The 25,637-nt window shown below is 32.7% G+C and overlaps 3 protein-coding genes across 3 annotated transcripts in view; all 3 read left to right on the forward strand.

Moving 5' to 3' along the window:
• The first annotated feature begins 811 nt into the window (after window positions 1-811).
• Window positions 812-2,130, forward strand: Coq5 (ubiquinone biosynthesis protein COQ3, mitochondrial). The gene is made up of 3 exons (XM_014237535.3): window positions 812-1,132; window positions 1,195-1,613; window positions 1,755-2,130. Exons 1-3 carry the CDS (start codon window positions 898-900, stop codon window positions 2,055-2,057), a joined length of 957 nt encoding a protein of 318 aa, XP_014093010.3. The 5' UTR covers window positions 812-897; the 3' UTR covers window positions 2,058-2,130.
• A 4,602-nt stretch (window positions 2,131-6,732) lies between these two features.
• On the forward strand, window positions 6,733-9,101 carry LOC106619450 (serine/threonine-protein kinase WNK2). The gene is made up of 2 exons (XM_014237536.3): window positions 6,733-8,611; window positions 8,685-9,101. Exons 1-2 carry the CDS (start codon window positions 6,862-6,864, stop codon window positions 8,861-8,863), a joined length of 1,929 nt encoding a protein of 642 aa, XP_014093011.3. The 5' UTR covers window positions 6,733-6,861; the 3' UTR covers window positions 8,864-9,101.
• Window positions 9,102-10,492: 1,391 nt separating this feature from the next.
• Window positions 10,493-25,637, forward strand: part of Lgr4 (Leucine-rich repeat-containing G protein-coupled receptor 4) — a 57,629-nt gene continuing 42,484 nt past the window's right edge. Inside the window, exon 1 of the mRNA XM_014237534.3 lies at window positions 10,493-10,781. The gene's annotated coding sequence lies outside the window, so the exon portion shown is untranslated. The remainder of the gene's footprint in view (window positions 10,782-25,637) is intronic.

Below are 25,637 nucleotides of genomic sequence, written 5' to 3' on the forward strand. Positions count from 1 at the left end.
TGTTACAAAAAAATTGTTCACTAATTTTTTTCCTTTAAGTTTTATTTTATTTTTATTTTTATTTTAATTTTCTTTTATTTAATTTTTTTTTATATTAATTTTTTTTTTACAAAAAAATCGTTCTCTAATTTTTTTCTTTATGTTTTATTTTATTTTTATTTTAACTTTTTTTTTTATTTTAACTTTCTTTTATTTAAATTTTTTTTATACAATTTTTAATTTAATTATTTTTTTGTTACAATAATTTTTATTTGTTTCTTTTTGTTTTTTTTTTTATTTTAATTTTAATTTTTTTGTTACAAAAAATATTCACTAATTTTTAAATTTTTTTATATATTTAGTTTTGTTCATATTTTTTTATATTTATTATTTTTTTTAGTTTAATTTTTTTTATATATATTTTGTTTCATATATTTATTTTTTTTTTTTATATATTTATTTTTTTTAGATTAATTTTTTTTTATATATTTATTTATTTTAGATTAATTTTTTTTTTATATATTTATTTATTTTAGATTAATTTTTTTTTATATATTTATTTATTTTTATATATTTATTTTTTTTAGATTAATTTTTTTTATATATTTATTTTTTTTAGATTAATTTTTTATTATATATTTATTTTTTTTTGGTATTTTTCTTTTTTTTATAATAATTATTATTAAAATTACAATATTAATTCAACATTGACATTTTTTGACGGTTATAAATGTAGTCGTACTGCCATCTGTCGGTAGAAATTGAAAAATAAAATTTAAAAACAGAGAAAGTACGTACGTTCTCTGTATATACGTTCTCTGGTTTTCATTGCAACTCAGCTGTTCTGCGAAAACAGCTGTTCAACGGCATCCATTTATTTTTATTATTTTTTACGTAAAAAGTAGAAGTTATACGAAAATGAATCTTGCGCGAAGTTTGAAAACGAACTTTATAACTAATACCATAAAGTGTGGAAATATCAATGAAAGCTGCACGAAATTATTAACACAGTTGCGTAGAAAAAGTGTGCAAGCAGCTGCTGTATCAGGCGCAGTTGATGTTGACAAAATCGACGCTCCGCAAGCGTCGTCTGAGGAACGCACAACACATTTCGGTTTTCAAAAGGTGAAAGAAAGTGAGAAGGATCAGAAAGGTGAGCACCAAAACAATATTAGGCTGTAAAAGTTTTACAAATTTCCATATACAACTTTGCAGTGCACAAGGTATTTGAGGATGTGGCCAGTTCCTACGATCTAATGAATGACGTTATGTCCGCTGGCATACATCGCATATGGAAGGATGTGTTCATGGATCATTTGGCGCCCATGCATGGCACACGTCTATTAGATATGGCAGGCGGCACGGGCGATATTGCTTTTCGTTATATACGTCAACTGGCCGCGAAAGAAAATAAACTGAAACGCCATAGCTATGTAACTATCTCTGACATAAATCAACATATGTTGGATGTGGGCAAAGAGCGTGCCAAACGTCAATTGCTAACCGAAGAACACCTGCCAGATATAAGCATCAATTGGCAACAAGCCGATGCGGAGCAATTACCATTCGAAAATGATGCTTTTAATGCATACACTATCGCATTTGGCATACGCAATTGTACGCATATTGATAAGGTGGGTTTTGGTTTTTATTGTTGCGATTTTGTATGCTATTTGCATGAACAGAAACGTATTTAAGGCATGCGGCAAATTGCGCTTTTGTTGTGACACCAAATAATGTATTGTGTAATTCTTAATTGTGTACTTATTTTGTAGGTGCTGCGTGAAGCCTACCGCGTCTTGGAACCAGGCGGACGATTTATGTGTTTGGAATTTAGCCATCTGACAAATGGTGTAATGCAGTGGATGTACGATCAATATTCATTTCAGGTCATACCGCCGATGGGACAAATTTTGGCCGGACAATGGCAACCATATCAATATTTGGTTGAGAGCATTAGGCAATTTCCGAAGCAAGAGGAGTTCAAAAAGATGATTGAGGACGCTGGCTTCGAGTTGGTGTATTACGAAAATTTGACCTTTGGCATTGTGAGCATACACTCAGGTTTTAAGCTATAAACTTTGAAGCTTTTATAAACATACATACACATTATTAAATAAATATTTAAGTTTAAATATTTAACTACAAAAACTTGACTTTTTTTTTAACCATATGACCAAATAAAAGTGATTTGTAAACTGAAATGTGCATTGATTTTTTATTGTGTTACAGCTAAGTCAACTTTTAATTTTTGACCGCTTAAGCAAGTTAAGCTTAGTCAAGTGGCGCGACCTTCTTGTTTCAACTTTCCCACGTACATACTCTATTTTATATAAATGCTAATAAAACTAAATCCAATTGTGGTTTGAATTACAAATTATCGGTGTACCTGAACTAATAAATGCAGTTTACGTTAGCATTTTAATGCAGGTTAATGCAAATTTCGCAATTTCTAAGCGTCAAAAATATTTAATAAAACTTTTTGTAATACTCATATATAAATATACAAAAAAAAAAGAAACATTCGAAAATGTGTATTTAAAATCAGTACACGTAGACTAATTGTTTATACGAGCGCTAATTTAATGCTTCTGCATAAACTTATAAAGTTTGAAGAAGTAATATTTATGGACGCACAACTATGAGTTGAGATACTTACATACATACTCACATACCACTTTTGAACAGGCGCAAATATGTCATGTACTTGAACAATAGAAAAAAATAAACTCCGTTAACTAAGCAATTTTTTATGACTTATTTTTTCAAAAGTAATATTTGAAAGCTCTCAATTTATAAAATTAACAGTAATATGTTGTTATTAATACAACAAAAACTGCCATAAAAATCTGGCTGAGGCTTAGGTGTATCCTACATTATGTTACCTTCTGTTAATATAATATATCGTGGAAGCAAAGGCTTTATAGTACCTTCAAAATAAAGGCACTGTGTAGGAGGCTACTACATGCTGCAGTAAAATTTATATTTTTGAAATAAGTATTTTCTTTAGTTTTCTACACCACACTCACTTAAATATTAGTCAGAAATGTGAAATCGTTAATTACCGCGTTCTACTGTCAAATAATTTTCATTTATTTACAATTCATGTTACTCATACGCCATGCATTGCAGACACAGTGTGACACTACAATATTTGTCTAAATTTAGTAAAGTATTATACATATATGCGCTTTTGTATACTATGTGTGTGTTTGTATGCATTTGATTCGTGCTTAAAATTACGAATGCCGCAAGCATGTACATATGTATGATATAATTTCTTGTAGCACACAACCAAATAAAGGTGAAATTTTAGCTGCATATCATAGCTTTTATGGGCGCAGTCGTAATTTATGACATGTATGTGCGAGCACTTGTCACACTAAAATAAAAACAAAGCCACATACACAAACAAAACGAAAAGAAAGAAATTAAGCACATACCAAACGCCAAAAACCAAATTTGTACAAGCAACAATAACAATTTGGAAATGTTGATAAGGTCACAAATATATAGACATATTATTTTCAAATAAGCGTTAGTATTTGATGCAAAAGTTATATAATTGCAACGTATGCTTTTTTGGTGGGCTTAATATGCGTCATTGGTTTTTAAATAAATTATTATGAGGCCGTTATTTTTAAATTAGCGTTGCCATTTTTTGAAAGTTGGTATAAATATATTATATTATAGCTATAATAAGCCATCTAAATTAATCTTTTATACTTATTAATATAAATATATATAATTTTTAGTTGTCAAGTTATGTTAACAACTAACTTTATTATTAATATAATGTTATTAATTAGTTTGTATATTAATATCTTTAAAACCTACAAAATATTTAACAAATATATTAATTCTGTTTTGCTTCATATAGAAATTCTAACATTAACATCAGCATCTAACGCACCCTGTGCTTTGCGCAGCAGCCACGGTATTGTGACTGTCAGCTGCTTTAGTATTTTTTTAGCATCCGTTCTTTTTAAAGTGATAAGTGAATTTTTGTGCGATCTATCAAGTGTTTTTGTGTTGAAATGTGTGTATGTGTTAGTGTTTGCCGTAATGAATTCAAAAAGTGTAAATTTAAAGTGAAAGTGCGTTGCAAAATGTAGCGCAAAGAGCAGCTACTGCCGACGATGCTCTCGAGAGCAAAAGCGCTTTTAAACAGCAAGCGTAGGATTCTTGCATGTGCATTCAGTGTTTATTAGTTATATTTAGCATTAAAGTTTATCAATTTATTGGAAAATACTTTACCGGCGTTACATTAAGTGCAAGCAGCTTTATGCACATATTTGCGCAGCCAACAAATATTTGAGGTTATTTGTAAATTATATAGTGTGTGTAGTTTTTTAGAAGCATTAAATTGAAAATTGGCTTAGTTTTTTTTAGATTGATTTTTGGCTAATAAAATCGTGTTTCGTTAATGTGGGTGAAATAATAGTTAATATATATTTCTAAGTAAGCGTAATAGTAAACATTTTACCTACTTATGGTAAAAAAAAATAAAAAATAAAATATTTTAGATTTTCGCTAATTTTAATTCAAAACCTAAATTTTTAAAAATATTTTTTGAAATTATTTCTCATGCAGTAAATTTAATAAGGTAAAAGCAATATGTAATAAATTTATTAAGGAAAAAAATTGTGATAAATTTTCATAAAAATCGTGATCTTTCATGAAAAAATGATTTAAAACAATAAATTGTTAAGAAATCAAAAAGGAAATTACAATTTCTGCTTTTACAAGCTAATCCTTATCTAAATTATAAGTATAAAGCAAAGCGCAATTTATTAATTTTCAATAAAAATAAAATTGAATAAAATAGAAAACTCAGCCTGAATACTCTACTAATATAAAAAAGTACAATAATTTTACTGTTTTTCATAAAAATTTTATATAATAATATTTCATATGAGAATTACGCTTTTAATTTACATTTACCGGCAACTCCCAGCAAATTTCCAGCAAACCGAATTTGCAAAAAATGCTAACACTTTAAAATGCAATTATAATGCTAAATTATTGAGGGTTGTAGGAATTTTAAGCTTTCACTGCCGTCACACAAATATTCACCTCAGCACTATTAACCGCGCTCTTCCTGCAACGTACCGCTCAAACTGCATAATTACAAAAATCAAATTTCGTCAAATCAAACTGCGTAGATTTTACATTGAATAAACATCGATTTAGTGATAACTAACCAAATTTGTTATTGCTGTCTACTGTATTGGTGGTGCGCTTAACACTTATTGCTTTTATTGCTGCGGTTAGTTTTTGGGCGTAGCTAAGCGTGCGCGCACGCGTACTGCTCAGTATGCCGACACTTCCGCCGTGCGCCAATGTGCATAGAATTTTAAACCACGCCGCTAATGTACGCTGGTAGTTGTAGGCGTTGTTTGCTTAGGCTTTTGTGTCTTCTGGTATTTAGTTTTTGTTGTTGGCTTGTGCTTCTTCACTTTTATGATGTATATACGAACGTGTGCTCGATATATGGTTTTTATCCATATCTCTTATACTTGTACGTATATGTTGTAATTTGTTTACAAAACATTGAGATACCAAGTGTCTTGGCTGCTGATATAATTCAGCGAACTGGAGCACAGCTGCTGGTTTGACTACTTGGCAAGCAAATCGTAGCACTGTTTGCCCTAGATCTCGTCATTGGCCAACTGACGCAAGTTGACATCATTAAGCTTTTTAATGGCTTTGACTTCGCTTTTATTTCGTATGCTTCGAGGTAGATTTACGAAAAGATCTTCAGCAGATAAGTGAGGGTTTTGAGGAATTCGCGAAATTTGTGTGGAATTTTTCCCAAATTTTCAAGAGCAAATTCGACAACCATTATCAGGTTTTGCTTATAAATTCGCTCGCTAGCACCTGTTCCAATTGTGGCATACGAGTGTATCTTCTATGTTATCTATGAAATAATAATGTTCCTGCATAATAAATATCTATATTAAGTATATATTAATAAAATAAGTGCGTGAGAAAACCACATTTATAGCTTCTGCCGTGGAACCGAAATTGCGTACGTATAAAGTTTTGTGAAGCTAACAAAAATAACAAATAAAGTGAGCGCACTTTCGATTTTGCGCGAAGAATGCCAATCAAGGGCAATGCAGCGACCGAAGTTGTCAAGTCAGTGCCATCGATGACTACAAATTGAAAAATAGGCAGTGAAATATATAGACTTGGTGGAAGTGTAAGTGAAATAAAAGTAATAAAAAGAAAAAAGTCAACTTAAATGCAGACCCAGAAGACCAACGGCCTAACAGCGTCGAAATATTTATAAGTGAGTAACCGCAAGTACGTGTGAAGCATGTATTATTGGTTGGACAAGGCGCGCTTAAGCGCAGCTTAAACTGATTAGCGTATTGGCTGATTGAACAGCTACTTGATTAGCTGCTGTCGTGTGTTTTACTTGTTTGAGCCGTATGATTGAGACGTTCCGGGGTACAACAGTTGGAATTTAACTATGATTACATAGTTTTCTGGCCAAAAAATGCAAATTAAAAGCAGGCATACATTAGCGATTGAGCACGTACGTCTTCGATTGGACTTTGATTGCAAAATCGGGCTGTAGCAAAACGGCGGTTGGAGAGCCATTGTTATGTATGTACGCTTAAATGCCTCTTCGACGCATGCAATACCCGTGTGCAGTGCGCTCAACCACCCACCGTCCAGCAGTTGCACATCCGCTTTATAAATACAACATCTGCTTAGGAAGTCCATTTTATTGTTGAACGAAAGGCAGACGCGTACGCGTCGTGGTTAAGAGTGCGCACGTTACTTCACAACAGACGTGAGACTTGTAAAATAAACTTGAATTAAACGCAGCTGCAAGTGTTATATAATACCGCACAATTGTGTTAAGCAACGATGAAAGTGAATTTATTAATAGCGCTCACGCTATTGGCAGTTATTGCTTCTAGCAACGCCGTGAAATTTCGTCCTCTTGGTAGATACGGTCAGAAGCGCGCTGTGGAAAGTGTACAAAAAAAGGAAATACAGTTAGTAGCAGAGAAAACTGAGGACGCGACAATTGAAGCGAAATCAGAAAAACAGTCAGAGTCCTCATCATCGTCATCAGCGCACGCTGAGCTGCAGCGCAAGGAAGATGTTGGCAAGGATGTACATAAACGTGGTATCTACTACAATGGCGGCTTAGGCTATGGTGCACATGCTGCGCAAGCCGCATACTGGCCTAAATCTTATGCGGCACATTATGGTTACAGTTTGAATTTGCCAGACGCCTCCGCCTTTTCCAACGTAGCTGCACATCCTCATGCGCACGCTCATACACCCGTATACGCTACTGCGCCAGCTTTCGCTCAAGCGCCTGCCTATGCCCACGGACCCGTCTATGCCGCACATGCCCATGCGCCCACCATATTTAAGTATCCAAGCGCTGGTGGCTACCATATTAAACAGTTTGCCGCTGGTCCTGCCGCGTTTCCTGTCGCCTCATATGCTGGTTCTAACATAGGTTTAGGTAACACCGCTATTAGTTTTGGTACTGCAACCGGTGTACACGCTGTTGCGCCTCCCGCTGTGCAGACATTACCGCATTTGCATGTGACTCCATTTGCGCCCGCTGTTGCACCCGCTGTGGCACCTGTTGCGCCCGCCGTCGCATCTGCTGCTCCTGTTTCGTCATTCGTTTTGCGTCCTGGTGGCGCTGTCGTTTCTTCTTACAGCGTAAATTATCCTCGTTTCCCCCAAAAACCAGTGGCAGCTGTGCCGCATCTTAACCCCGTTCAACCGGTGGCTCATGTGCACCCAGTGCAACCGGTACAACCTTTACAACCGGTACAGCCGTTACAACCTGTTCAACCATTGCAACCGCTTCAACCTGTGCAACCGTTGCAACCAGTACAGCCGCTTCAACCAGTGCAACCCTTACAACCGTTGCAACCAGTGCCAGCTTTAGCGCCAGTACACCCGGTTCAACCGGTTCACTCTGTTGTGCAAGTACAACACACGACTCATCCCTTTACATCTGTACAGCCGCTACATCAATATCCTCATTATTTCCAGACGAGCTTCGTTCAGCCGCAACGTATACCTGTCGCTGTGCCAGCCGCGCCTGTGCCCGCAATACCTGCTATACCTGCCGTACCGGTTTCACCGAGTTTCCCTGCTGTGCCCAGTTTTCCGCCAGCGCCCGCTTTACCCGCCATTCCCACATTCCCCTCAGCACCAGCTTTTCCTAGCATACCCGCAGTGCCTGCTGTTCCCACAACGCCAGCTGTGCCAACTACACCCACAGTGAGCATACCAGCGGTACGTCCCACGGCTTCGAACCCCAACCCTATTTTTCCTATCGGTGTGCAACCACCACGTCGCCCTGAGCAAGCACCTACCTTCGTAAGTATACCAGTGCAACCGGAGGCGCAGTTTCCACCACTTGTACCGTTGCCCGGTTCGCAAAGACCGGAGGGCGGTAGCGCCGAGGCAGCACCGCAAATCCCCAACATTCGGCCCATCGCTGCACCACAGCCTGAGTCTGAATTTCCCGCTGTACAAGGAGCTGAAGAGCCTTGGAGACCAATACTTTCCTATGGCCCACCTAGCGTCAATCGCCCAGCGTTAACTCTATTGCCGCCCTATGGCAGCTCGCCGGGAGAGGGTAAGAAAAAAAAAACACGAAGTGACTATTAAGACTTTAGGCGGACTATGAATTATTATTTTTTCTCCCACAGCTTACTTGCCACCAGTCGCTACGGCGCAACAACAGCAATATCAGCAGCAGCAACAGCAGGCTGGACTTTTCGATAACCTATCGGATTCGGAAATCGAACAAATATTCGCGCAGGCGGCCAATTTAGCAGCGAAGCATGCGCCGCAACTTCATCAGCACCGCACTTTCTCGCACTATTAGATGAAGGGGGAAAACAAACTTTAGGTTTTAATCTAGTTAAGTGTTAGTGTGTGAATTCTACTCAAGTATTGCAAAAGCTTCAAGCGGAGATTTCGAATGCGGGAGACTGCTTATAAACTTCGAATTAGATAGGACCAGATACGTGTTGCATAGTGCACAGCGTTAGCTTTTAATTTAAGTTCTTACTTAAGTTATTCAATTATTTATTTACAGAAATAAAATTGTAAGCGGAAATGAAAAAAAAGTGAACTTTAATTAAATATAAGATTTAGAACGTACAATTTCGCACATTCGGGACTTGTAGCAGGCTCATATATAGTAAGAGTCAGCTCGGTATAGAGAACAAAATATGAACTGAGACCCAAGTTATTAATTAAATGAATTAAGACTATATTGACTCGTAAAAATAAAAAAAAATGGAAGCATTTTGAGCTTTGTGGTCTTCGTATTCAATAAACGCATCTACCAATAGGGATGACTTGGTTTTGACAGCTCGTGGCGGCCTGTTTGTTTACGCATTTGTTTAAAATTTTGTCAGTGTGTTCAGTAGGTTTTGCCATTTCATTATGACACGTTTCACTTTGGTACAACGCTTGGAAATTGTTTGATATCATTATGCAAATTCATGTACTCCGGTGGCTACTGTAAGAGCTCTTCACGCAAAAAAAAAAATGACGCCCATTTCTGGCTTAATGACTTCGTCAAAAACAAATTTGTCGCTATTGCGGTGAGTCTAATCCTCGTGCGGTTCAGGAAACTCAATTGCATCCCCAAAAATTGACCGTTTGTTGCAGATTTTGGATATGGCGGCATCATCGGGCCTTATTGCTTTTGAAATGAGTCAAGAAATATCGTTGCCCGCAATAGCGACCCTTATAATACGAGTTTAGCGACTTTTTTCCCCCGGAATTTAATAAACTCGTCCCAGACGAGCTCTATTTCACATCTAAACAAGGACACATTGCGTGCAAAGTTTGGCGACTCAAAAATTTCGAGAAAAGGTCCAGTCAAATGGCCGCCAAGGTCATGCGATTTAACGGCTCTAGATAATGTTTTCTGAAGACTTTTGAAGTCCAAGGTTTACGCCCAATTTGAGTGTTTAATTTCATTTTAACATCACGCCGTTCTTGTTGGTAGACCCTATACATGCTGTGTTACTTTTTTGAGATATTCTTTTGCTATTTTCGAACCTAACGCCAAAGTTTATTCAACGCCTGAAAGCTCTAAAGCACCCAACGCATGAAAGCTCTGAACCAGCGAGCTTTATTTTTTTTTTAATATAACAATAACGCCGCAAAGCTTTTCATTCATAAATTTCGGCAGTCCGTCTTTCTGTTTATTCAAACGAATTCTGTTGTTGCCGGAATTGTTTTGCTTTGCCGCCATAATGCTAACGCGCTGCTGCGGCCGACGCCAACACATCGAAACTCGTGTATTTGCGGTTGTCGTCTATGCGTTCGTTTTTATTATATTTTGACTTTGCCTTCTTCTTTTTGCTCTGTCATTTGTTGCAAGCACGCAGCCAGACGCTATGCCACTGTGGGCGACCAGACGCAATTGACGCTTTGTTGCTGGCTGCTGTTGGCTGTGCGCTTCATCAGTTCTTCAGTTGATAATGGCAAGCGTACGCGTTTAGACGTGCCGCGAAGACAACCCTAAAAACAACCCTTTAAAAATTTAAATTCAAAAGTAGCGCCGCATATAAAATGATTTTAAGTTAGTGTGGTGAATGAAAAAATATTTATTTAGAAAAAATAATTATAGAAAAGGCAATAAAAATATTAAATACTAAAGGTTAATAAAATTTCGAATTTAATCCATTGAAGCACAAATTGCTGAAAACCCAAAGCGTTTTTAAGCATATTTCGGAATTGTGATTAATTGCCGTCAACAGCGCACTGACTCACCGACGCTACTGGTAAATAGTTTTGTTTACGAAATTCAATAAAAAAAAACATTATAATATTAATCTAGAAGCATTACCAATAATTAGTTTTGCGGCATGCCACGTGTGGCTTTTGGCGATAAGCATCGCGGCGTACACAACATTTAATGCCAATGTCGGCACCAATTGACATATAAACCTAGCCGTAAACATTGACAGTTATAAAGGTCAACTGCAGTGGCCTTGAACCACAGCACAGGCAATTTAACAAGTGAATCAGCGGATTTTCAGCGGATAAACGAAATCAGACAAATTAAAAAAAATGTTTATAATTAAAATTCTCTAATGAAAACCGTAGCGACTTTGTTGTGCATAGAAAAATGTGGGCGTTGAGCGGTTTTGTTTATATCCGAAAATTTTTGCTTACACTAGTTGTTTAACTCTCCAAATTAATGCGCTAATTTAACCGCGCCAAAGCGGCTGAATGCTAAACATTCAGACTTTTTTTGTGGGTTTTTTTATGTTGCTCACTTCTTCATAAGCTTATTTCGTTATTGTTTGCTTAGGTCTTGTTTTTGCATTAATGCTCATCACTCAATTTGAAGTATTACTGTCAACCGTAAATTTCGAGCGAATTGCCGGCCGCTGAAAAAAACTTGATGTTATGATACATTGCTCAGATATTTGCCCTAATACATAAGCTAATATTTTGATTGAAGTTTATTTGAAAAAATGTGCGGAAATGGTTTGCTGATTTATCAAAGGTTAAAAAGAAAACTAAATAACAAAATATTGTTTTAAGATCAAAGCATAGTGTGGGAAAACAATGTCTTTTGTTGTGGATAAAAATTAATGACTACAAAGTAAAAATTAGTTGACCTGTAGCTGAAAATTTGAAATTTGTAAGGAAAATTTGTGGATAATCTATATACGCTATAGGCGCATAAAGTTCAGGATTATTTACTGTGCATTAACATTTTTAATTAATTTGTAATTAAATTTCTTCACACAAAAATTTAAATTTCAAATTTTATTTCTATCACAAAACTTTAAATTTCTAATTTTATTTGTTTAACAAAAATTAAAATCATCAAAAATTAATTTTTTAAGCTGGTTTATTTTTTTGAAATCAAAATCTTTATTTTTATTTATCAACATTTTTTATGCTTTTGTTTTCAAAAATGTTTTTTTTACTATGATTTTTCAATATTATCGTTTTTATTTTTCAAAATTAAAAATATTTTATTGAAACTCTTCTGTTTTAATAAAATATGGTTTGTTTTACTAAAAATATTTTTAGAAAATGTTTAATATTTCTGCTTCTAGAGTATGAACTTCTATAACACAAAAATTTAAATCGTCAAAAGTTTGTTTTTTAAACTGGTTTATTTTTTTTAAATAAAAATCTTTATGTTTTGTCTATAATTTTATTTCTTTTACACAAATTTGTTTTATAACTGGTTTATTTTTTTTACTTTTAAAATTTTTTCTTTAATATGATTTTTCCAAAATTTTTTTTTTCAAAATTTTATTATAATTATTTTTAAAAATTTTTTTTATATATTTTTTTCTTTAAAAACTTTTTTTAAACTTTAATATTTTAGTTTTTTAAAAATTTGTGTTTTCAAAGTCACAAATATTTTATTAAATTTTTCTTTTAAATTAAAATATGTGCTTTTAGTAAATAAAACCTTTGAGAAAAAGTTTAATATTTCTGCTTTTATATAGGGTAAGAAATTCTGTAACTTGTTAATAAATTTAAATTAAAAATTTTATTTCTTCACAAAAATTTAAATCATAAAAAATTAGTTTTCAAACTGGTTTATTTTAATGAATTAAAAATCTATATTTTTTATTAAGCAAAATTTTTAATTTTTTTACTAAAAAATATTTTTACTACAATTTTTCAAAAGCTTTTTTTTTAGTTTTAATATTTTTATATTTTTATTATTAAAAATTTTTTTTAAACTCTTATATTTTTGTTTTTAAAAAATTTATATTTTCAAAATCACAATGCACATATTAGAAATTTTGTTTTTTTAAATAAAATATGTTGGGAAAAAGTTTAATATATCTGCTTCTAGAGTAAGAAATTGTGTAACGTGTTAAAAAATAAAAAATGTGTTATAATTAAAAAAAAAAGGTTTCTAAGTCAATTAAAACTAAAAGCTTTAATTTTACAAGTTTTAGAAAAGATTTGTCCACCTTTTATATTTATGCTAAAAGCTCTCACATTTAAAATACTCTATTTGGTTTGAAACTCTGAATATTTTGCTAAAATTTTATATATATATGTGGAGCAAATTTGTTTCACTTCAAAGCTTTTACTGCTAGAAAAATTGCAAGTTCTCACCTAAAATGATTTGTAGATTTGGGCGAGAGAACATTATAAAATATTTACAAAAGTTAGTTCTTAAAATTCCCCTTTAAAACTTTGGTAATAAATCTTTATATAATTGAGACTAAAAAATGTAAATAGCTAAACTTTCGCATAAGCTTTCACAATGTTATTAATTATGATGCGAGCTTTCGTTGACAAGCTGCACCACAGGAAGCTTCCTTTCAAGCCTTTAACTTTTTTGACTTCTTAAAAAAAGTTTACAAGTTACAGTACAGTACATTAAATTGTATTTTGAAATGAGGAAAATATTTTCATTACAATCCATGATTCAACCATATTCGGTTGTGTCATTGGCCCAAAAACAACAATTTGTGTAAAGTAATTTATTTCATAATGTCAAAAGCACGCTCCGTATCAACACAACCTTATATAATTGAATCATGACTGCAATCCGATTTGTTAAATTTTGTTTTCATTATTTTTTGTCAGCTTGAAAAACCTTTCGTGCTCAGCAGACGCTTATTTTCTCCATTAAAATTGGCATTAAGATTGAAATTAAACCATACAAGTCTATTTGCTTCATTAATTGCGCGAGTGTTCCCACAATTGGTTTGTTGTTACGCTTTGTAAATCACCATTCAAGGCGCTTCGTTGAGTTCATTTCTTACTTACACCCATACACACACATACACACACCTGAAAATCTCATTTATTTGCTACAATTCATGCGCGCATAGAATTGAGGCAATATAGTTAACATATATTAAGGCGCATTAGCATTTTATATGCCTACTCTGCGTGCGAAAGTTGCTCCGGGCACTTACATAAATTTTGATAATATTTACAACACGCTTGAGCGCATTTGTCTACTTCTATGCTGGCTTACACATGTAAGCGTGTATGTATATATACTGTATTATAAATATATTGCAAAAGCAATAACCTTTCTTCATTTTATGTTTTAAAATGTATTTTCAATTTTTCCAACCAAAAGCATTACACAAGCTGTATGTCTCTGCATAGCAGATAAAATGGCATCGTAGCATTGGAACACAAAAATATTTAATAACACAGCCATAATTTTATAACTTTTATATAGATGCCATCTGCTATGAACGCACTCAGAACTACAACTATTTTCACAGTTAGATCAAATTCCCGCATTGCTACCGTAACGCAATTGATAGCACCCATAAAGCGAAATCCGATCGCATACATATGTATGTACACACCAGCCACCCAGTGTCACCATTCTACAATTTCTATACGTCTACATATGCAACGGTAATTGTACTTTTTATTTAGCTGCTTGGATTTTATGACGCGATAAGCTTCTGTGTGAAAGTTTTATGTTTATAAAGCGCCTAACTAGCATGCAGTGAGGGATGTGTTCAAATTTCAAGCAAAAGCTGCTGCTCATAATATTTTGCTTGCTTAAAACACTAAAGGGTTTTTAGTTTATATTTTAGACTTGTAAAGCTTGAGTTAGTTTCTCTATACTATTTGCGGTTATTATCTATGCATTCACACTAGTTCTTTCGAGTGTCCGGATTTGTTAAAACACAATAGCAACTTTTAGACTACAGATGGCTCAAGCTTACTTTTGCATTAAACTTTCATGTTAACGCTCAAACCTGTGAGCGCTCAAGAGCTGTGACAAGCTGAAAGCCATTATTGGCAGTTATTTCAAATACTGTAAGTTCTATTATTTTAAATTCTAGTCTAAACAGCGCTTACTGAGCCAAAGAGTTGTTTACTATTCTTACGCCATCTAGCGTCTATTATTCGTGCGCTTTTTAGCAAACAAATACAGCTTTCAGTTTCTAATGGTTTGGCGCACAATATTCACGCTCATCTTGCTAGACTTCTAATTTTCATCAGACTGCAACTTCGTTAGTTTTAAAGACTAATGTATCTAGTATGATTCGTTTTTCAAAAAAGTCGCTGCTGTATTAAAATCTTGTTAAGTTGAAACTTTTGTTCTCCCACCAAATGAAAGTGCTCTTTATTTTCAGTAGTTTTTAGCTTGCGTCTTTTTTACACCGCTTCCCGATTGAACTTTATATACTCGTGAAATCTTTTAATCCTCCAGTCAACTCACCACATATGGAATATTTAGACGACTCTCATATTTACGTATACTCGTTTGTGTTGCCGACCTTATTTGCCACTCATATTCACACGCATAAAATAGCTAAATTAATAGCTTGCAATTGGCGCTATTGTGAAGCTTCAAAGCAAAAAGAAACAGTACAAAATAGAAGCTGACACGAGCGCACGAGCGCGAGCAATAGAAATCCAAAAGAGTGTGAGTACATAAAGAAATAAATATGTATTTGGTTGGTAGCGTAGTTATGGCAGGAAAATAATTACAGAGCTACCGCAAGGGGGCTGGAGAACTGTAGTGGCATGGTAGTGCAGGGCTTTGAATGTAGTAAAGAAAGGACTGTTTTTTCTACGAACTATTTTTAACTGAAATGTAATACAGTTATATTATATAAGCAAAATTACAATTTGTTGCAACAGTTTTTTGCGGGTCACAAAAACACCATATTTAAGGCTACACTTAAAAGGCAGTTGATTGAGGAAAGATTCTAAGAATAAAAATAATGCAGTGTAGTAATATTAATATAGAAAAAATAGTAATTTTGTTGCAGGTTTGTATTCTCGCTTAAAGATTTTTTATACTCTCTGCTTTATACTTTTTAAAAATGCTTTAAAAATGGCAGGCATTACGCTGATATTACTATGTTGGAACCGCTCGTCTTTTTTTTCGTCTCTGCTCATATGTTATGCTGCTTTAGCTGACTTAGTGAAGTCATATAGATTTTGTTGTAGTCGTAAACTCCATATACAATAAAATATAAAAGATATTTATGCGCCTAATTGTAGGCAATGATAAAATGTTGCCTACATTTAGGCGATATTCACCAAATATGTTGTTTTCGAGTAAATAATAGCCGTTATTTTAGGCAACTTTTTAAGTTGTTCACTTGCTTTTTATGGCCACATAATTTTTGTCCACAACAACTGCGCAAATTCAATATCTGTTGCTCAAAAAGATAAAAGAAATTCAGATTTATGACGCTTTTAAGAAAAACGTTCACTTTATGAGAATGTTAATAATGCACAGCTAAATATATGCGTTAGCGCGCAAATAATTGTCTTTGAGCGTTCATGCCTGAAGTGTGGTAATAAAATTTCCGTTGGTTGCCTAAAAGTATGCTAATGGTATCATAATGATTAGCCTTAAAGGATAAACAGACACACTGACATAAATGGCATTTTGATTGCTGCGTAAATTTCGAGCTAACACAAGAGTAGATTATGTTTTTGTATTTTGTTGTAGCTTTCAGTGCTCTACTATTTTATTATTAAATGATTAGCTATTCTAAAATTTAATGCACAAAAACATCAATTTATATGTATTATACAAAATGAAATTTTAAGGCGTTTTATTAATTTATTTTTTTATATAAACTTATTTTATTCAAAACTTTTCTTATATAAATATAAATTATCTAAATATAAAAAAATTGCGGCAATATTTTGCGAAACTTTTATTTGAAAATTTTTTCTATCAATCTTTCTCAACTCTTTCTTGGTTGCTCACACCTAAATGATGCGTGTTATCCAACTTCTTCCATACAGTTGATTAATGACATGTTGCTAAGATTTTACCAAAATGTAGTAAAAAAAAACCGTTAAATTCGAAGCTATAATACCCTTCATAAATACAAAGGCTCCTTACAAGCACTTGATTCCGATCGTTCAATTTGTATGGCAGCTATATGATATAGTGATCTGATCTAGACAATTTCTACGGAGAATATATTTTTGCCTTATACAATAAGTCATGTCTAATTTCGTGAAGATACTTCGTCAAATAAAAAAGTTTTCCATACAAGCACTTGATTCAGATTGTTCAGTTTGTATGAAGTTTGAGAAAAGGACACTAGTTTGTATATATACAGACAGATCGACAGGCATGTCTAAATCAACTCTGCTCATCATGCTGATCATTTATGTATATATATTATAGAGTCTCCGATGTCTCCTGCTGGGTGTTACAAACTTCGTGACAAACCTAATATACCCTGTTCAGGGTATAAAAAGTGAACTTTTTGAAAAGCATTTAACATGCATCACTTGTGCAGGAAAACGTGTCACCACACAGAAACGTTACATAATCACAAAAAGATTTGCGCCTGCTAAGCCTTCACGTCGCAAACTACGCAATAAAATAAGCAAACAAAAAAAAAAACATTTAGGTTGTGTGCGAGTTCTTGAACTTCTTTGTATATTTAAATTTGTCTATTTGATATTTGACATGTCGGCCAAATGTACCCCACTTATTAATGACTCTACCGTAAACCCTTTTTTTGGCAAGTGACAGCTTGTCTAACAATATGAAAAGGTTCAATGGTGTTGCTTGGCAAATATTTTGTATTCCTTTTATCTTTTATGAACATTTTTATTACACGACATCAAAATAAATTTGTACAAGAGCGTAAATTTGACTTACTCGCATCTAAAATCACTTATGGAAATCACAAAATAGTTGGCTGTGAAACGCGCAAAGTCTTTATAAACCTTCCTAAATCCTTTATATTCTAACCATCCACACTAACGTTTATGTATGCACATATAATTTAGTGAAGATCCGGTCTTTGCACATCATTTGTCAATTCCACTTCATTCCGTAGGGTTTCCGCACCTTTAATATAGTCAACAAGTGCCATTTTAATGACTTTAAGGTTGTTTAGGTAAATAATAAATTGCTTTTTGCAAAGCTTGCGTCATAAGAGTTATTATTAATGAGATTTCTATTTTTTTTAAATTTAGTTCTAGTTTTCAAGTAGATATGTAGGCGTATGTGGAACATAAATCGTCTGTCAGTATTTCCTTTGATAACCTTTGACAAACCATTCTGCCATAAAACAACAAAATTTTTGACAACTTGTCGAATTGCTGCAGCAGTTAATTTTTCTTAAGTTCTGTGCTTTGCTCAACAACAATAATACGGAATTCGTCGTTTCGTCGTATTGGCTGTATGCGTTTGTTCAAATATATGCCTAGATGTAGGCAACATTTTTAATTTCACTTTAATGTGGTTTGTAGACTGACAGGAAAACATTGCTTACATTTCAGCTGCTAGTGAAAATATTTGAAAATCGTTAAAGCAATGCAAAAAAGTAGCGAAATGTTTTATGCAAATTCGCCTGAAAAGGCATTTATGCAAAAAATGTTATAAAGTTGTGAAAAAGAAAAAAAGAAAAGAAAAAATGTATTTTTATACTTCTGCAACATGTTGCTACAGAGCAAAATAGTTTTCTTCAGCTAACAGTTGTTTGTATCACCTAAAAAATAAACGAGTTATTTGGTGCACAACTAAGTTCGCGCTATTTTTTCAATAGTTAGTGGTAATCGATTTTGATATATCCAAAACGTGATAAACTTAACCTAGACATTCGAAAAAGTAACTGCGTCAATCTGTAAGATATATTATTGAAATTCGGTGAAAATGTTTCTTTGATAATAATATACCCTTGCGTCAAATATGGGTTGAATCGGATCAATACATTCCTTAACCCTCATACACCTAATATGAATATTTTCGAACTTCTAGTTGACATTATACCGCATATATCGGCCAATGTGCTAGTTATTTGAATGAAATTAAAAGAGCATGTTTTTCTAATAACAGTGTAGCTTTGTGCCTAAAATTGACAAATTCGAGTGAAAACTAGCCTTAGCTCCCATATAGCTGATATTCGGGATTTTCAAACATATGGCTGACTTTGCTCCATATATTATATATATATATATTTATTTACTATTTATAAAATTGCTTGAAAATAAGTTCTCAAGTATACCTAAACAATATCAAAAACTAATGCAATCATTGTCCATTTCTTTGTCTCAATATATTCTATGCTATGATTTCCGACTTTCAGCCTGACTTTAAACTGTTTAGGTTGGTCAAAATATATGATATTTTAATGAAATTGAGTGGACAAGTTTTCTTGAAAATTATGTGGCTTACCACCGAATATGAATGGAATTGGCCTAAGCCTCATATCCCTAATATTGTATAAAGAGTTACGATACTCTGGTTGACGTTTTTCACATCAACTTTATATAATGAATTTAGCCACTACGCTTGAGTTTATGTCATATACATATGTATATCTCATTTGAGGCTGATTTTAATACAATTTACGCTCACGGGAAGTAAAATATAGCGTTAAAACTACGTGAGTCTATGACGTTCGAAATTAAAAAAAATTGTATGGTAATCCATTCAAGCTTTCATCGAAAAATGAAATTAAAACCTTTCGCTACATTTTTTTATATAAAATTTCACAAACGCCTGAAGGTATTTAGCCAGCTTTGATATTGGCAAGTTGTAAGCGTATAAAATGTACGGTTACACCGGAACTTGGCCCTACCTTACAGTACTGATAAAAATACTCGTAAGATTTAGAGCACCAAAATATTGTTGATGACTTGGCAAATTCTTAAAATGTTTAGAAAAAATATCTAATTGCATAAATTTTCCATTCGAAAGCCACTTTCACAACTAAAATATTTAAATTAACTTCAAAAACAATTCAGCAAGCAATTTGAAACAAACATTTAAATAGTTTTGTTGCATTTTTGATTTTTTCGTGACGTCGGCAGCGCAAGTTAAATGTTTTGTTAAATCAACTTTATTAACATACCATAAAAATGAAGACACACACACACGCATAGATGAAGCGCCAAATACACCAAATAATTCCTGCGTTCATCGCTGTGGTTGTTGTCAATTACGTCTTAACCAAAAATAACTACTTACGTTGTCGCAAAGGCCAAGCGAACGAGGACTAACGTTGGGCGAGGCAGACTCGCAATTTAAATTAGGAATGCCTAATCATTAATTAGGTCCAGGCAGCTAAATACCGGTCGGCGAAGCGGCGAAAAACATTTTACTTTATTGCGCGAAGTGGGCGAAAAATAGAAATACCAACCTACATATTTTACCTGGTATACATATCTACATAAATGTGTGTGTGCAAATCTAGCAACAAGATAGCGTTAAAATAATTGAATTTAAGTTGCCGCGTTGTGATAGCCGCGCGGCAATGCGCAGCGGGTAAGGCAAATATAGAAATCAGATGCTTGTTCCGTTTCAGCTTCGCTGGGGAAGCTGTTTTATATTTACGACGTACGAGTTGCTGTCGTTTTGCTTATAAAAACACGCGTCATATAAATTAACACAAACAGTTAGTTGGTTTGTGTATGTGTGTGGTTGAAAAAATTTTGCTTCAAAAAATCTTGGCAAAAATGCGTAGGTAGGTTGCCTTTTATATTTCAGGATTTGGCAAGCTTAGTGTAGCAATCTGGCAACTCACAACTTTATCGTAAAGTTTTACATTTTTGTTGTTATACCATACACAGAACGTTTCGACATACACGAGCGCTATTTGTTTTGCCTACAGTAACTTAAAATATGCAGCTCGGCCAAAAAATGGCATTAACTGTCAACGTGGCTTAACTCAGCAACAGTGCATCGATGACATTCTGACAGGTGATGAATCGTGGATTTGTGTGATCTCCCCGCAATGCTGTGGGATCAGTCAACTAACCTTACCTAACCTGACTCTGCCAGACATTTGGTCAGACTTCTCGTACTACAAGTATTTATATTGTCTATTCGTGACTTGAATAGTTATAAAAAAACTGAAGCCGTCTTCGAACCAATCTTCCTCATGTCTGAAATATTTTCTGTATATGCCGTCTGTTAAACCCCGGTTCCAATTAGTGGTAGTTACGCACTTGGTTGGTCACGTATTCTCTTCAATATGTGCCAATCCTTAACACTTGATTGCTTACGGTTTATGAAGAGTATTATAAGAGATTTTTATGCTTTGAGAAATGCACCTGCGTAGCGTATTTTAGCTTCTTTGGAGCCGATGTTTACGTATTTTCCTTTTATTACTTGAGTAGCATCTGCGGCCATAACAAAAAAATATTTAAGTGTGTTTGATTATAGCCTATAACTGACTGCATGCCAGCTTCCGCCGAATTACTCGTACAATAAGTGCCACTTTCCCAAAGCAAATGCCTAGAGGCAATGCAGATATTAATTCTCATTAGGTCATTCTGCTAAAAAGATTGCCATACTTAATAAACTGTGAAGTACTCGTCGGTTTGGGTGTGTGTGGAAAATATTAACATTATTTTTGTCTATTAGCCAACTGAAAAGAGCAAACCTGAAGCAAATGTTTATAATAAAGATAGCATAGTCAAGTGGCAGTCAAATTGTCTTTCAATTTACTATCGGTTCGCCAGCGACGGCAGTTTTACTTAATTGTCAGTGCATAAAGTTTGTACTTGAGCTGTTAATGCCTAATGATCTGCTCTCTTTATTTAACTGTTTGCTAGAGTGGGGCGAAAAAAACATCTAGAGGCGGCCCACTCACTTTTTAACTAAATATGGATACTCTTCACATTTTTACAAAAATTACCGAATTTGAAGGTTTTTGACTCGAAATTTATTTTAACGCTTAAGGAAAGAATGTTGTCGCTTAAGGGTTTTTTTTAAAACTCCAATAATGCCCCAAAAATTTTTTTTAAGTCGATAACTATTAATTGGCCAGAAAAAATACTCTCTACAGCTTCTAGAACACTTATCAAAAAACTTTTACGAAATAAAAATTTTAACTCGAAATTTAAAAGTGAGATGTTAAAAATTTTTTTTTTTTCAAAAATTTTCTTATATTTTTATAAACTACAAATTTTACCCAAAAATTTTTTTTTTCGTAGTTTTTTGTAGAAAAATTTACAATTACAGCTGGCTCAAAAATTTATTATTAATAATCTCTTATTATTGCCTGACAAAAATATGGTATTTAAGAAGGTAGTGTGAAAATTTCAAATCGATTGATCTAAACGTTTCGCAGAAATTTTACTTACCGTCGCTGAAAACAGTGTTGCAAGAAGAATTATTTTCTTAAAATACGCTAATATATCCGAAACTATTTGCCAGATCAACATCAAAGAGAATTCAGAGCATATTCTCAAATATATGCACATACGAAATTTACATGCAAAATACCTAAATTATTTTGAAATTCACAAGTGATTATAACATCTTAAAAGTACCCAGTGGTTCAGTCAACATATTTGTCGAACACAAGCACGCGTAGATGGCGACGAAATTCTTAATCTTTTAATGTTTGCTTCAACGAGCACTGCGTGTTTCCTCATTAGAAATGCGTGTCTATTATTTAGTTGTAATTAAGAAGATGATAAAGCAGCATAAATTATAAAAAAAGCAAGTTACCAAGAGCAAGCAAAAGTTTTATTACTTAATCGCTTATTTTGGTTCAACACGCTTCCACTTACACACTCACAAACGCTATCATTAGACAAATTGCGTTCCTGCTGCGTCTCTTCCAATTGCCATGCTCGCTCTTTAGTTTTTGTTTAACTATATGGTACACATATCACATTCGGCATGTGAACGCTGTTAGTTGATTTCTTTCAAATTCCGCCATAAATAATTCAATCAATCAATAGCACCCAAATATTCAATCAATTGTTTATTGTTTTATTGCCTAAGAGCTAACAGATCAATTAAGAATTGGTTAACGGTAATAGAGAGGCGCAATATATTGTATAAAGGAATAACAATAAAAATCTCATACAGATGCAAACCAAATATTTAAGATGTTCTGGCGCTTGTTTTTTGGGTGACTCGTCAATCAATTGGCATCAAACCATAGAGAGTAGAGAAAATATTTTGGCTATTAACTGTAACTGTAAATTGTACAACTCAAACAGGGATGCTTGAACAAACTATTACACAATTGGCAGCTCTCCAGTAAATTTTTGTGCTTTGCGTTGCCTAAAGTTCCGGTTTTTCGTTTAAGATTTTTTTGCGTAAAAAATATTCTTAATTTGAATAGTTAGTTATATGAAACATGTCACTACTGTATTTTTTATAAACCATAATGTTTATTGCTCACATTTTATTAGTTGCTTAAATTATTTAATTAATTTTCACTTTTGGTGGGTGACCATTCTTAAACTCTACTTTGGGCTTTAAAACATTAATAAATACATTTTTAAAAGCGCATATTTTTTATTTTTATGTCCATTTTTCTTAGAAACACCAAAAAATAATAAATAAAAAAATATTGAAAAAAAGTTAAGTGGCAACACCGCTATAAAATATAATTGGAAAATGAATTTTTTGAAAATATTTTCCATTTCATGCAACTTGTCGCTTAGTAACTCAAAAAATTAATGAAAAAAATTGTTGAAAAAAAGTTAAGTGGCAAACTTGCTCTCAAATATAACTGGAAAATCAATTTTTTGCAAGTATTTTTACATTTTCATGCACCTTTTGCTTAGTAACCCCAAAAGTTAATAAAAAAAATTAAGAAAAAAAGTTAAGTGGCAACCTTGGTTTCAAATATAACTGAAAAAAACAATTTTTCTGAAAGTCTTATTGGTTTTTTGCAACTTTTCGCAAGTAACTCAAAAAGTTTATATTAATTTTATTGAAAAAAAGTTAAGTGGCAACTGTGCACTAATATATAACTGGAAAATAAATTTAAAAAAAATTCTTTTTTAATTTTAATGCATCTTTTCATTTACTAACTCCAAAACTTAATAAAAATCAGTGGAAAATCAGTTTTTAAAACTTATGTATTTATATGTGCATATAGATTGCCATAGTCACATATTTATTTTCTTCGATTTTCAATTACAAAAATGCATAAGTAGCAACTCTGAAAAACTAAAAAGAGTTATGCACTTTTTTAAATTTCTTTTGTATTTATTCATTTTTATATAAACCACAAGCCCTAAAACCTGCAAATATTTAAATTAAATATTAGGTGGCAATACCAATTCTAAAACTATTACATTTTCAAATTGTTTAGATTAAATAATTTAATTGATATTTTCCAGTCAAAGTGCGTACCACCCTCACACTTTCATTTCGGCATTCAATCATTCTCAAATACCCATAGAACAACCGTTAAATATTGAAATATTCTTGTTGGCGAATCATTCAGTTTTTGAAATGTAAACAATTGCTTGTTTAAATATTTAGTATAATGTTTTGTTTACCGGTTTTTCGCAAGATTAAACTATTTTAGTCACATTCTTCAAATATTTTGCTAAGCTTCCACTTTTCAAAAATACTGCGTTGCTTGCAGCGTTCGCCAGCGCTGCTGCTCGAACTTTCTATACTTGTTGTAGTGCGTGTTGGAAACTCCATGCCAAACTGTCAGTGTTATTTTCGGGTGCAACTTTCTATACAACTTACTTGACATTGATTGGTGAGGTTAGACGGTACATATACTACTGCAGGTGATTGTGTTCTCAATCAACTGAAATATCTCTCGCGGAGAGACTGCTTTTCAGCATGACAGTTTAAAAAATGTTGTCGATTTTTTTCGCACTTCGCTGAGTGACTTTCAGCAAGTTTTTGCTAAGTGTTGCCAACCTTTGAGCTTTCTTTTACTCCAATTTTATTTTGATTTCTCTATCTCTAGGACTTCTTCTATGTTTTTAGGTTTATTCTTGAGAGATTACTTTTTTAACTAAATACCTGAACTAATATTTCCAGGTGTGTAGCCTTGGTTTTAGATTTAATTTATGAAAACAAAATACAAAAGAAATATTTCACAAGCTGCTTTCAATAGTGATGTCTAAAAATAAAATATATAAAAAATTGTAAACTGTTAAATACATACATTTTTGATAAAAAAAATCGTTAATCTAGCAAATATAAACAAAATCCAAAAAACGGAAATAAAAATAATTAAAGTTTAAAAATATATACAAATAGTTTAAAAATAAATTAAAAAAAGTACAAAAAAATAAAAAAGATATTACAAAAATATTAAAAAAAAAACTTACAAAAAAAATTCAAAAAAATTGAAGTTTAAAAATATATACAAATAATATTTTATTTTATACTACAAAAAAAAAAAATTAAAAAGAAATTACAAAAAATAAAAAACGTACAAAAAAATTAAAAAAAATTGAAGTTTAAAAATATATACAAATAATATTTTTTTTTATACTACAAAAAAAAAAATAAAAAAGATATTACAAAAAAATTAAAAAAAAACTTTCAAAAAAATTACAAAATTTAAAAAAAATACAAAGAAAAGTTATCAAAAAAATACAAAAATAAAACAAATAAAAAAGTCTCAGCAGCAATAGAAAAAAAATTAAAAACACATAAAAAATTATTTACAAATCAAAAAAGTTCATAAACAACAATTGAGTGCTGCTGTAAAGCTTAAAAACAGACTACAAGCAAATAAAATGGCTTTGCATAGTATTTAGAAAATGATTCCTACAACAAGAACAAAAATAAAAATAGTTGCGAAAAATTATTCTAAACAAAAATGCTTTATAAATTTTTAAAAATAGCACAGTCCAAAAAAAATCTTAAAACAAATCAGCGATTTGTGCGTGCAAAACATCATTTGCATGTATGCGTGTGTGTGTTTATGCGGCACGCTGTAGTTTATAAA

Source organism: Bactrocera oleae, chromosome 5 (genome assembly GCF_042242935.1).
Source record: "Bactrocera oleae isolate idBacOlea1 chromosome 5, idBacOlea1, whole genome shotgun sequence".
NCBI lineage: Eukaryota > Metazoa > Arthropoda > Insecta > Diptera > Tephritidae > Bactrocera > Bactrocera oleae.

Excerpts from the sequence above, each read along its gene's own strand:
- Coq5 (XM_014237535.3), top strand. The coding sequence starts at position 898 with ATGAATCTTGCGCGAAGTTTGAAAACGAACTTTATAACTAATACCATA. Across the intron at positions 1,133-1,194 it reads AAGTGAGAAGGATCAGAAAG|TGCACAAGGTATTTGAGGAT; the intron begins GTGAGCACCAAA and ends ACAACTTTGCAG. Across the intron at positions 1,614-1,754 it reads ATTGTACGCATATTGATAAG|GTGCTGCGTGAAGCCTACCG; the intron begins GTGGGTTTTGGT and ends CTTATTTTGTAG.
- LOC106619450 (XM_014237536.3), top strand. The coding sequence starts at position 6,862 with ATGAAAGTGAATTTATTAATAGCGCTCACGCTATTGGCAGTTATTGCT. Across the intron at positions 8,612-8,684 it reads TGGCAGCTCGCCGGGAGAGG|CTTACTTGCCACCAGTCGCT; the intron begins GTAAGAAAAAAA and ends TTTCTCCCACAG.